This window comes from Rhinolophus ferrumequinum, chromosome 12, assembly GCF_004115265.2.
Source record: "Rhinolophus ferrumequinum isolate MPI-CBG mRhiFer1 chromosome 12, mRhiFer1_v1.p, whole genome shotgun sequence".
Lineage (NCBI taxonomy): Eukaryota > Metazoa > Chordata > Mammalia > Chiroptera > Rhinolophidae > Rhinolophus > Rhinolophus ferrumequinum.
The window spans coordinates 83,521,444-83,533,667 of NC_046295.1; the positions used below are offsets into that span (position 1 = coordinate 83,521,444).

A 12,224-nucleotide genomic window follows, 5' to 3' on the forward strand; every position below is an offset into this window, starting at 1 on the left:
GCCTCACAGAAACCTGGGGTCCGAACAACACAGAAACTGCAAGTGATGGACATGTCCGTTTTAAACGAACAAGTGGCGAGGAGCGAGCCAGGGGCGGGAAGCCCTGCGCCTGGTGACCCTGGTGGCCCTGGTGACCGGGTCTGCTGTTGGGAGAGACCCGCCTTCACACCATCCTCCACATGGTGAAAGAATGCAGTTTGTGCTCAGGCGAGAAAACAAAAGACTGGACTTACCAGGAACTACAAAGACCCATCACCACTCATCTTGTAAAGGTTGCGTTTCATAGCAAAGTTAAGTCTGTGAAGCTATTACCATGTTAATAAGACTTAAAAATGTTTAAATAACACAGCAGTTAATAACTACTTTTCTCCATTCAGAGATACTGTGTAGTATTTATTATGACATTACGTTACTACGTGGTGTTTACTGTGTATCACGTATCTTATTATACCATGTTATCGTTTAGTAGTAGCACTAAGCCCAGGTATTAGGATCCCCTTGTCTATTTTAAACATAAAACCCGACCATACTCCTTGTGTAAACACAGGCACGCATTGAAGGCCGTACATTTCTACAGGATGCGGATTATAATCAGAGAGTGTAAAACTGACATGTTTGCCAGGTGTCCTGTAAGAGTGTTACCTACATGGGCCAAAGGGAAGCGTGCTCCCACATGAAAGTCAGCTGGGTTTGGTCGTGGGCTGGATAAGTCATACTCAGCTCATATTCCATGGGGATTACTGCTGCTCTCAGATCTCTGTCATTTAGGCTTCTTTCAATGAAAAATTCACTAAAAATGTTTTTCTAAATATGACAAGCCAACTGGATATCCATATGGGACAAAATGTGCCTTGACCTCTACTCACTTCATACAAAAGAACCAATCCTGAAGGAATAACTATGAAAAGTAAAATGTGAAATCTTACAGACAGATTATTCCTAAACAGACACGAAATTTATTAATCACAAAAAAAAAAATCTGATAAACTGGGCTCTATTAAATTTAAGAACTTGTATTTATCAAAAGATATGAGAGTGAAAAGTGAGCGGAGAAGATTTAACACGTATACACATGAGCCCGACAGAGGAGACCTATTGATGGATAAGAAAATGAAAGACAACCTAGGAGAAAATGGGCAAACAACACCGTCCCCTTATCCCCATGGAGACGGAAGGGGCCCAGGCCAGCGCCGTCAGGGTGACGAGTGACAGGCCCATGGGCCACTGCGGAGGGGACTTCCTGTGTGCGTGGCGGGTGGCCTGCAGGGGACAGCGCAGAGGGAGCAACCCATCTCACGAGGCTGCTGCAGAATCCCAACGGGAAGGGGCACACGTGTGACAGACACACGAGTGTGCCACACAGTGACACGCACAGCAGGGAGGACGGGTGTGCAGAAACACAAGGCTGCACAGCGCTGGAGGGCAGCTCACTCCCACAGCCCCGCACCCTGCTGGTGGCACTGGGGGCCATGGTCGGTCGGGCCGAGCGCTGGCTGCTCTATCTGGGTGCTGGTCTCACAGGCGAGTTCAGTTTATAAAAATTCACCCAACTGTCCACTCGGATTTGCACGTCTGTGTGCATATTACACAACCATCAACAGTTCATGAAAATAAAAAAGAACGTGGTAGTAGTGAAGAGACAGGAAAGAGACCAATAGAACAGATACCAAAAAACCAGATCCAAGCAAGGAAAGGTCCAGCACAGGCAAATCCAGAGAAGGAAAGTGCACCCGTGGTCGCCAGGGGCTGGGGAGGGAGTGACGGCCAATGGGGACGGGTGTCTTACTAGGTGACGAGAATCGTCTGGAATTAGATAGAGGTGATTGATGCACATACTAAAAACCACCGGACTGTACACTTTAAAACATCATGTGAATGTATCTCAGAAAAGCTGTTACTAAAAAAGAAATCCATGTAGATTCAGAAACTTGGTACCGAATGAAGATGGCACAAAAAAAGGAAGGGGGAAATGAAGTGGTGAATGTATGGTGAATGGTGCTGGGTAAATTAGACTCCACAGAGGAAGGATGAGCGGTCACCAGTGACAGCAGAGTGGTGGTGGCCCCGGGGAAAACCGTCCGCATGGCGGTGGGCACAGCGCAGCATGGACACACAGGGTGCCAGGGCCGGTGGGGAGGGGCCACAGGACACTCAGGGCAGCAGGACGCCCACCCACCACCATGTCAGGCAGAGGCGAGCAGACAGGGTCCTCTGGGCCCCAGGGCTTCCCACCTGTACACACCTGGGGCGGGGGGTCCTTTACCTGGTGGGGCCGAAGGGGCTTGGCTGCCGGCCTGGGCCTTGCCGAGCTCGTCCGAGATCTCTTCGTGGACGGAGGGCAGCGGGACAGAGTGGCTCCTCTTCAGCAGAGGCCCAGGGGCCAGCGCACGGCTGCCCCCACGCTCTGCTGGGAGGGGATGGGCGTGAGGCGAGGCCTCTGTCCCCACAGTGGCACAAAGCACACACCTGCCCCTCGGGCCACGCCCTCGTCACCTGTACCTGCGCCCACCTGCCCAGGCTCTGCTCTGCCCCTGAACTCACCAGCCTCATGCTGCTGGCCGAGTGCCTCAGGTGAACTGCTGCCTGGGGGAAGCCTGGCATCCCCTTCTCAGTACCCGTCCTAGTCGTGGTGGCCTGAGCACCCCTGGAGCAGCCTGGCGAGCTCGGTGCCCACCGGGTACTTGGTGAGTGAACCCACATGAGCTTGCGGGTAGGACCGAACAACACGGCTTCACCGAGCTTTACATCCTATTAGCCACGTCTTTGTAAATCTGTTACAGTGGCTCCTGGCCACACGTCACCTGGAGGTGATTGCTGGCCGAGAGGCCTCAACAGACAGTTTCTTGCCCTAAATCGAGACCTCTCTTGAAAGCTCAGAGCTCAGAACCCAAATAGGTTTTCCAGGAGCCAAGTCCTTGCGGAGACGGGGAGCTAGTGGGTGAGGCGAGGGCCGGCGGGACAGGAGGCAGGTCCTAGCACATACCTGGGTCACGGGAGTCCTGGGGTCGCTCCTCGGGGCCGCCGCCTGTCTGCCTCTTGGCCTTGCCGGCAGCCACGCTGGCCACAGACACGAGGGGGATGGCTTGGCTCTCCTGGGATGGGAGAAAGACGCAGGCTGTCCCAGGCATCCGGGGCCAAGGCTCTGGGTGACGAGCATGAAACCCTCGAGGAAAAGCCACGTTAGGGAATGGAGGGGCCGTGACCAACTAGGGCAGCAGACACTACGCGGAAGGCCGGCTGGCTTCAGGCAAGAAGCCAGCTGGCCTTTTGTCTCAGCTTGCTTTTGTCTCAGCAACTCCAGTCAGTCTCAGCAGTGCTCAGAACTGCCAGGAGACTCGCTACTCCTCATGACGGTGAAAAACACCGTAGAGAACAAAAGGATTTGCCAAGACATCAGGCAATGAGGACGACAAAGCCTAGATGTCAACAAGCGAGGAGCACGCTGAAGATGAGCGCTGCACGGAGACATCTCCCTCTTACAAGGGACCAGGCGCTCCTCAGGCTATGGGGACAGAGCAGGTCATCGCTGTCCCATCTCCTTCTCACAGGACTCTGGAATGGGAGCAAGCTTAATCCCATCTCACTGCCACTGGCTCGAAGGAGAGTCAAGGGACCCCAGGGGACAGGAAGTGACAGCCTCCAGGGGACGTACGCCAGGTGACCAGAGGAGTCGCACAAACTGCAGACTCTCTTGGACAGGAGGTGCAGGGACAGACAGGCCTCTGGAAGACGGGCAGCGAGTGTCCAGGAGGGATGGACTGTGGCACCTGGGAGGGCCCGCCCCCAGCCTGCGGGCAGGCCGGAGCGTCCAGCGCCCGGGCCTGCAGGACACTTACGGGGTTGAAGAGCTCAGCAGTGAGGCCCAGGTAGTGATGGAGCGCCAGAAAGGTGACCCTCTGCAGCCGGACCATGATGATCTGCGAGAGATGGGAGCCCTAGTTCTGACGTCTCCGTGTCACCTAAGGTGTCAGCGTTAGGGGCACACGCTCTGCACTGTTTCTGTAAGTTCTCTGTAAACCTAGAATTACTCCAAAGCAAGAAGTTTAAATTAAAGCTATTCCTTCTGGGATGGTGGCAAACATGGAGACCGCTGTGAGGTCATGACACTAACTTACTGTCAAGTACACACTACAGAGATTGTCTAACACCCTGTCCTTCCTGCACCCGCCCAGAAGCCACACTGCCAGCTTGCCTCGCGCGGTCCTGCACAGGGATGTGCACAGGGATGGCATGGGGACGCCACACAGCTGGAACGGTGGACTGGAGAAGCGACCCACCTGCACCACCCTCACCAGGGTTTCGGGATACTTCTCAAAGACTCCTTGGAAAGCCAGAGCTGGAAGCCGGAGCACGGTGGACGGGACGGCGGCGCGGGCGGACACGGTTTTGTACGGTGCGGTGTGGCCCTGCAACGACAGGCACGTCCGTCCACTCCCAGCTTTCAGAGCTCGGAACCCAGCTCTCCAAGGCCCCGCTCCCCCCTGTGTGAGCCTCCAGCAAGGCCGCCCGCCAAGGGACCCCCAGGGCGAAAGACCAGGCAGTGGCCTCCGCGGAGGTGTCCCCATGCAGTGGCCTCGCCCTCCCTGGGGCACAGCTGAGTCCTGTCACCACCCTCCTCCCACCGCTGGTTTCCGGCAACCAGCCAGCTCTGTGCTGTCCTGATGGCTCTGCCTTTGTCATAATGTCACATACAGGGTCTCACGCAGGGTCTGCTTTTGTCACTGTGACCATGCACCTGAGACCCACCCCACGTACGCCCTGCTGGCTGCCGGACGCCTCAGTTTCCTCCTCTGTCCGGCAGCTGCAGGACAGCTGGCTGTTTCCGGCGTGGGGCACTTGGGAGTCAGGCTGCCATGGACACTCACACAGGGTCTGGGTGAACACTCTTCACTCCCCTTGAGGGACACCCAGCAGTGGCACTTCTGGGTCACAGTTTTTGAGGAGCCACCAAACTCTGTCCCCAGTGGCTGAACCACTTTGCATCCCACCAGCAACAATGTGCACACACACGCACCTGCGCTGTCATCTCCCAACCGGGCAAGTCCATGGTGCCTCAGGATGGGGCTGGTCATGAGGGGGACGTGTGTGGGTGTGGGCCGTGGGGGCGTCCTTGGGGACCCAAAGGGCTGCTGACCCTGCTCAGTCCTCGGCTGTGGTTCCATCGCCTGTGCTCAGTGGGCTGCAGTGGACAGATGGCCTTACCCTTCGCTTCCTGAATGACTGCTCAGGGCATCTGCCGTGTGCTCACCCGATGCCATCGTCACCTACACTGAAGCATCTGCTCACTCCTTTTGTCTGCTGTTCCATGGGTCGCCTGTTTTCTTCACGTGGAGTTTTGAGAGTTCGTTGCATACTTTGGATACAAGTCCTGTGTATCAGATGTGCGCTTTGCAAGTTCTCTCCCAGTCCGTGGGCGGACTGTTGTTACTTTTGGTGAAGTCTGACTCACCAACCTTTCTCTTTCAGGGACCATGCTGTGTGTGTCAGCTCTAAGAAATCTGGGTACATAGGCTACGACCCACCTTGAGCTACAGTGAGGTGCGGGCGAGGTGCCAAGCACACTGTCTCTCCTGCGCTGACCTTTGCACTTGTTGGTGGCCAGGGTACCTGCGTGTCACCACTGCACCCCCTGGTCACTGGGGCCTTGTGGTATGACTTGAAGAAGGCAATGTGAGTCCTTCCACTGTTGCTTTTTCACGCGCTTTTACCTCTCCTACTTCCTTGCGTTCCATATAATTACATGATCCATTTGTCTATTTCTAGAAGAAAAGCTTGCAGAGATTTTGATTGGAATGACCTTGAATAATTTGGGCAGATCTGCCTTCCTACCAATATTCTGTCATCCAAGCCAGGAGACAGCACACTCCGTTTTTCAGGCTTCTGTGATCTCCATCAGTGACGTGTGGTTTTCGGCACCCAGACCCTTAATGTATTGCTAGAGTCACCCCTACTATGTGGGTTTTGTGCTATTACAAGTGCTACTGTTGTTTCAGCTTCCAACGGTTCGTTGCTAACATTCAGAAGTGCAACTGGGCTCATCTATTGACCCTGTAGCCTTAATGACCTTGCTCATAAGCTCCAGTACTTCCTGCAGGTTCTGCAGGGTTTTCTGTCCTTTGCAAACAGAGACTGTCTCTTTTTTTTCTTTCCAACAAGCATGACTCACATTTCCTTCTCTCCCCTCACCGCCCTGGCGAGGCCCCCAGGTGGTGCTGGGTCGGAGTGGTGAGAACGGTCAGTCTGGGCTTGTTTCCGATGTTTGAGGGAAAACGTTCAGTCTCTCCCATGAAGCAGGAGGTCAGCTGTGAGTTTTCACAGATGCCCAATTTTAATGGATTAGGAAATTCTCTTCTTTTCCTAATTTCTGAAAGTTTTTATCACGAATGGGTGCTGAATTCTGTCAAATGCTTCTGCCTCTATTGAGGTGACAATATGGTTTTTCTTTAGTCTGTTGATTTGGTGAATCATACGAACTGATTTTTGAATGATGAAACAATCCCACATCCCTAGAATAAACTCCACATGACCATTATGTAGTATCCTCTTCTATATACTGGGGGACTCAAATTTCTAGTCTTTTATGAGGCATTTTTGTGTTTCTGTTCGTGGCAATTTTCTTTTCCTGTTATGTCTGTCTGGTTTGGGAGCCAGGTAAGGCGGGCACACAACTGAATTGGGAGGTATGCCCTCCTTTGCACTTTCTGCAAGTTGGTGTAAAATTAGCATTTCTTCTTCTTCAAAAGTTGAGGATTCCACATGAAGCCACTTGTACTGTTTCCCCGAAAATAAGACCTAGCCGCACCATCAGCTCTAATGTGTCTAATGCAAAAATTAATTTTTGCTCCAAAAGACGCATTAGAGTTGATGGTCCAGCTAGGTCTTATTTTCGGAGAAACAGGGTAGCTAGAGAGCTCCTTTTGAGAACTTTAGCCACAAATCCAACAGACACAGGACTGCTCAAATAATCTGTCTTAAGAGGGAGCTTTCAGAGCTGGTCTTGTCCCAGGACTTGGTCAATTTCAACTCCGTTAGTGACTTTCGTGGGGATAAAGGTGTTCACCTTTGTCTGCTGTCTGCAGAAACCACCCTTTCATTTCTGCCACTGGTGGTTTGTGTCTCCCCTCTCCTCACTGCTCTGCTACAGGCTTCTCTGTTTTATTGATGTTTTCCGAGAGCCAGCTTTGGGTTTCAGTGATTTTCTCTATTATTTTTCTATTTTCAATCCCACTGATTTCTGCATTTATCCTTACTACTTACTCCCTTCCTTCTGCTGGCTTTGCATTTTTACTTGCTCTTCCTAGCTTCTTCTAGGAAGAAGCTGAGCTCTCTGATTTAAGGCCTTGTTTTCTGTCCTAGGACAAGCATGTTAGTTACCAATTTGCCTCTAGGCAGTACCTACTGCACTGCACAAATCAATGTTCTATTTTCATTTTCATTTAGCTTGAAGTGTTTTGATTTCCCTGTAACTTCTCTTTGACCAATGTTTAATTTAGAAGTGTATTTTTAAATTTGCAAATATTTAGGGGATTTTGCTGCAGTTCTTTCTGTTACTGTTGCTAGTTTAATACCATCGTAATCAGAGAACATGCTTTCCATGATGTCAATTCTTTGAAATGTGTGAACGTGGGGCCCAGAACGCCCCACATGCACTCGAGAAGCGTGTGCTCTGCTGTGCTGCGTCCAGTGCTCCACGCCGTTCCATCAGTGACTAACGGCAGGGAGCTCGGTGGTGCTGCTCAGACGGCCTGTCTCGGCAGCGCTGTCTGCTTCACCTACCGATTGCCGGGACAACAGCTCAGGCGCCAACCGTAACTGGCATCTGCTTCCCCTTGCCGTTCTCTCAGCTTCTGTTCCACTTCTGAAATCCTGTTGTTAGGTGAATACACACGTGGGAGGCCGCACCTTCTTGGTCACGGATGTCCCTCTTTACCCGGTGGCACTCCTTGGCCTGAAGTCTACTTTGTCTGCTATTAATATAACTCCTCCGTTTTCTTTTCAGTTCTCATGACATAGCTCTGCCCATCCTTATATTTTTAATCTGAGTCTTTTTGTTTAAAGTGGGTTTCACGGAGCCAGCACATAGTCGGATCTTTGTATGTTCACCCAATCTGACAATCCCCGTCCTTTAATTGGTGTCTTCGATGATATTATTCGTACTGTTAGTTTTAGGTTAGTTTCCTGGAGAATGTTGGTTTTTTAGCAGGTCATCAAGCTGGTTAGGGTCCGACGACAGGTGTGCGTCAGCACCTGTGGGCAGTGGGCCCTGGTGCCCTGAGTTTCAGTGTTGCCTGTGATGCTCTGGCCTGCACAGGCCACATGGGGCCAGTCCAGTTCTCCGGTCTGTGCCACGCTGGGTCGGCCCTGAGACTTGTTGGGGTTCACAGAGACTCAGGTGTCCACACTCACTCTCCCACCCTCAGAAACACGGCTTCCTGCCCACTAGGGCTCTGCCCGAGGCCGGCGGCCGGAGAGGACACTAGGACTCACCCTCGTGGGCACCCACACCCCACCCGCTGTTTTTCCAGAGTCCTCAGTAGCTGCTCTTCGTGTTTTGTGCAGTTTGGGTTGCGTCAGCAGGAGACAGAGACTGCGCTGCTGGCATTACCCCGACTCGGTGGAACTGGAGCGTCACTTTCCTTTTGGAAATTTCCTGCTTCCTTGAAAGCCCAGTGAGGAGCCTTCACAGGTCACACAGATAGTGTGGGACGAGAAATGGTTTGCTTTCACGTGCTCAGCCATGCAAACACAAATCCAGATGAGGGGAGACGGAGGCTCGCCGTTTTCTGACCCCACTGTGTCCTGGGGCAGCCTGGCCAGGCCCTTCCTGCCCGCAGCGCTGCATGGCGGGTCTCAGGACGTCCCCAGTGACTGCTGGGACTCCGCTTATTTCTTCTGCTTGGAATCCTTCCTGCTTTATAAAGAGAACGGTCCCCTAAGAGACCTACAACCACACCACGAGCCACAGGCACGGAACGGCCTAGAGCAGTAGTCTGCCAGGTATCCAAGGACGGAAATGACAGGCCAGCTCTGTCCCCTCCTCATTCGTGTCCCACTGCCACCCCCGCCCCCAGCGGCGCCCCTTCTACACTCCTCCCCTTCCCAGCACGTCTCATCTTCTCAAATCAGAGAGAAAAGCCAGAGAAGCCAGCGTGTGGCGGGGCGGGCGGGGTGGGGGGCAGGCGGGGAGAATGACACCCGGCAGCTTGTTACTAAAAATGGCTCTGGGCATTTCATTTTTCAAATTGACTCATTTACTCAGAAAAACAACAACTTCAACCTCACCTAAAATGGAGGAACTCTGAAAAGCACAGGGAGAGGCTGTGCTGCTAGGGGTATGAGGGGGTCCCCAGCATGTGTCACAACAGAAAACAGTCACAAACAACTTAAAGGTCAACCAGCAACAGACAGGTCAGCAGAGGCGCAGATTACCAACCAGGACACCTGTCCGTGTGGAGCCACCCTGCACTAATATCCCTGCACAAACCAAGCTAGAGAAGAGCTGGGGACAGCGTGACGCCATTTATGAGTCAGTTGTGAAAAGTCATACCACGTATTGTAGAAAGCCAGAGAAAATTTGGACCAGCAGCTGCCTCTGAGGACAGGAGGGGAGAGGTCGGGAGGAGGTGGGGAGCTGCACCTGAGCTACAGCTCGATCGGGTGGCCGCTGACAGCTGTGCAACGGCCAGCCTGTCTACTGACTAGGTCGTGCTTTTTGCCACATCTGAAACATTCCATAACAAAGTTATGCAAATTCAAAGAGGCAGCCGCAGGGAGGTGGGCAGAGCCCAGTGTCCGGCTGTAAGCCTCGGGCTGTCCTGTGCCCATGGTGACACTGCTGACGCTGCTGGACCACGGCTAGGAAAGGTGTTGAGAGGGGAGCCTAAGAGCTTCCATCTCGAGGAGCTTTTTCTTGTCTTTTTATTGTGTCTGTGTGAGAGACGGATGTTAACTAGACCTGTGCGGCAATCATCCCACAATAGACCTAAAATCTATTGTGCCACACACCTTGAACGTACACAGTGAAGTATGTCAGTTATTTGTCAATAAAACTGAAAGATAAAAAAAGAATCAAAACCGCCTCAGTGTCAAAAGAACAGACTGTTACTTCAGTAGAAAAAGTGATACTAAAGCCTATCTTCCACTAACGAGGGTGGCTTAAGGATAAACGTGTCATCTCTGCTCTACCTCAAAGGTGCAGACCTCCAAGGAGGAAGGCAAACGCTACGAGCGGACGAGACGTGCGACAACGTTGGGGAGCTGATGAGACGTGAGGGGCAGTGGTAGCTAACGGGGCCAACAGGGCCGTGTAAGGAGGTCGCCCGTTTTCCTCAGGGGTGAGAGCCGAGTGGTGAAAACCGGCCCTGTGCCAGCCCCGCCCGCTCCCTGACCACCGCTGGCCCTAACGGTCTCCTGCAGATGGGGAAGCAGACACGTCTGCACACCAGGACATCAAGCACAGCCAGGGGCTGAGCTCCGTGTCACGTCTGGGCTGGGCGCCTCCAGACTCCCTGTCCGACCCCACTCAGTCCCACTGCGGCAGGACATGGCAGAATCCTGAATGGTACTCTGCCCTAAAGGACAGACCTATGGACACTGATGGGGTCCCCCACCCCCCGCCAGCCTTCCTGCAGGGAGCCCCAGGGGAGAAGCCCTCAGCACACATGGGGCTCACAGCCAGCTTCGAAGAAGCTCCCGCAGTTTTTCTTTCTATAATCACCCCACATACCCACGGCCCAAATGAAGGCCTAGCACATTTACAGCAACCAGCTTATCTAAGCCTCCCTAGAGCCCCGACAGGTAACAGTCATCTACCCGTCACCGACCGGGCAAAGCATAGCCCACAGGCCGAATCCCAGGGCCACCTGTTTTTGCAAATGAAGCTTCACTGGAACTCAGCCAGGCAGCTCATTTATGCTGGGATGGGGGGTCGAGTAGCTGCGGCAGAGACCGTGTGGCCCAGAGCCGACCAGGTACCACCTGGCCCTCTAGGACGCGTGCCCATGCTGCTGCCCCCTGAGCCCGGCTGGTGTCAGCCTCCTGGGAGTGCCCTTTGTGTCTGGCCTCTGCATCCTGCAACACGACGACACAACGACACGACACGTGTGCGCGACTCACCCACACTGTGCGTGTGGCGGGTTCCAGGCGGACCTCCCTCACAAACAGCTTGCTGGGGACAGGAAAGGCCCAGATCTGAGGCACAGAAGCCAAAACAGAAGAGAGACTCGGGCCAGAGAAGACGCAGCGAGCAAAAGTAACCCTTGGCTTACTTCATCTATAAAAAAAGGTGGTATTTTAAAAAAAGAGCCCTTGAAATAAAAAAACATGGTGACAGAAATTAAAAATTTAACGGAAGGTTTGGAAAATAAAGTCGAAGGCTCTCCTCAGCATTACAACAAAGATAAGGGTGGGGGACACAGACAGGCCCAGAACTGCCAGGTCTCCTCGCTCTGAGGACCCGACGAGGACGCACCCCTCCTGTGTGAGCGAGCACGTGGGAGCGGGCGACCACACAGCGCCAGGGGTGGCGCCCAACGCACACGTAAGTGACCAGAGCTGACACCACTAACTAATGGGGACATGAGACAGGGCCTTTGCCACAGGCCATACACTGCTGTGCGGTGTCCCCACCGAAGTCGAGACAGCAGCTTTCACATCCCTGGCGGGAAGTCGACGCGGATCTAAACACGAGATCATGAAACACCAGAGAAGCTGGCTGCTCCGAGGAGCCTGAAGGGGCCGTGAGTGGTCTCGGGAGGGCAGTGGACTCAACGACCAAGGCTCATAAAACATAAAATACGTTCTGAGAACTGTCCATGTGATTTTGATAAGAATCACAGCTTTTAGAAATGACAAGCACAGATGTCTGGTGAGGCAGAATGACGTCCTTCCAAATGGTCGATTGATTCTGACAGCTCCTGTCTCTCAAATGTCACCCCCTTTTCCCTCGCGTCCGGGACCTGAGGAAGAGGTGACACAGCAGGCGACTGACACAGCTCACGGTGCCGATGGCTTTCAACCCAAAGTGATGCAAGAGCAGGACTGGCCTCCAGCAGCCTGCGCCAAAGCTGCTTCTGCTTAAACCCGGCCTCCAAGGGCGGGTGCAGAGCCCTATCACTCCCTAATTCACCTGCATGGAGCTGGCGGCCCTCACAGACCCAACTGTTCATCCGAGCCCCGTCCCAGCACAAGGCTGCGGGTAAGAGTGCCCCCCGGCTGCGTGCCTG

At 53.4% G+C, this 12,224-nt stretch overlaps 1 protein-coding gene across 4 annotated transcripts in view; it reads right to left on the bottom strand.

Moving 5' to 3' along the window:
• PNPLA7 (patatin like phospholipase domain containing 7) overlaps positions 1-12,224 on the bottom strand; it is a 67,028-nt gene that overhangs the window by 45,091 nt on the left and 9,713 nt on the right. For 2 of the 4 annotated variants that reach the window (XM_033123150.1, XM_033123148.1), the window contains exons 10-13: positions 4,278-4,406; positions 3,837-3,917; positions 2,984-3,092; positions 2,264-2,407 (exon numbers count right to left, since the gene is read on the bottom strand). In XM_033123150.1, coding sequence (XP_032979041.1) covers positions 2,264-2,407; positions 2,984-3,092; positions 3,837-3,917; positions 4,278-4,406 — 463 coding nt within the window. The remainder of the gene's footprint in view (positions 1-2,263; positions 2,408-2,983; positions 3,093-3,836; positions 3,918-4,277; positions 4,407-12,224) is intronic. The other 2 variants (XM_033123149.1, XM_033123147.1) reach the window with 1 other exon arrangement.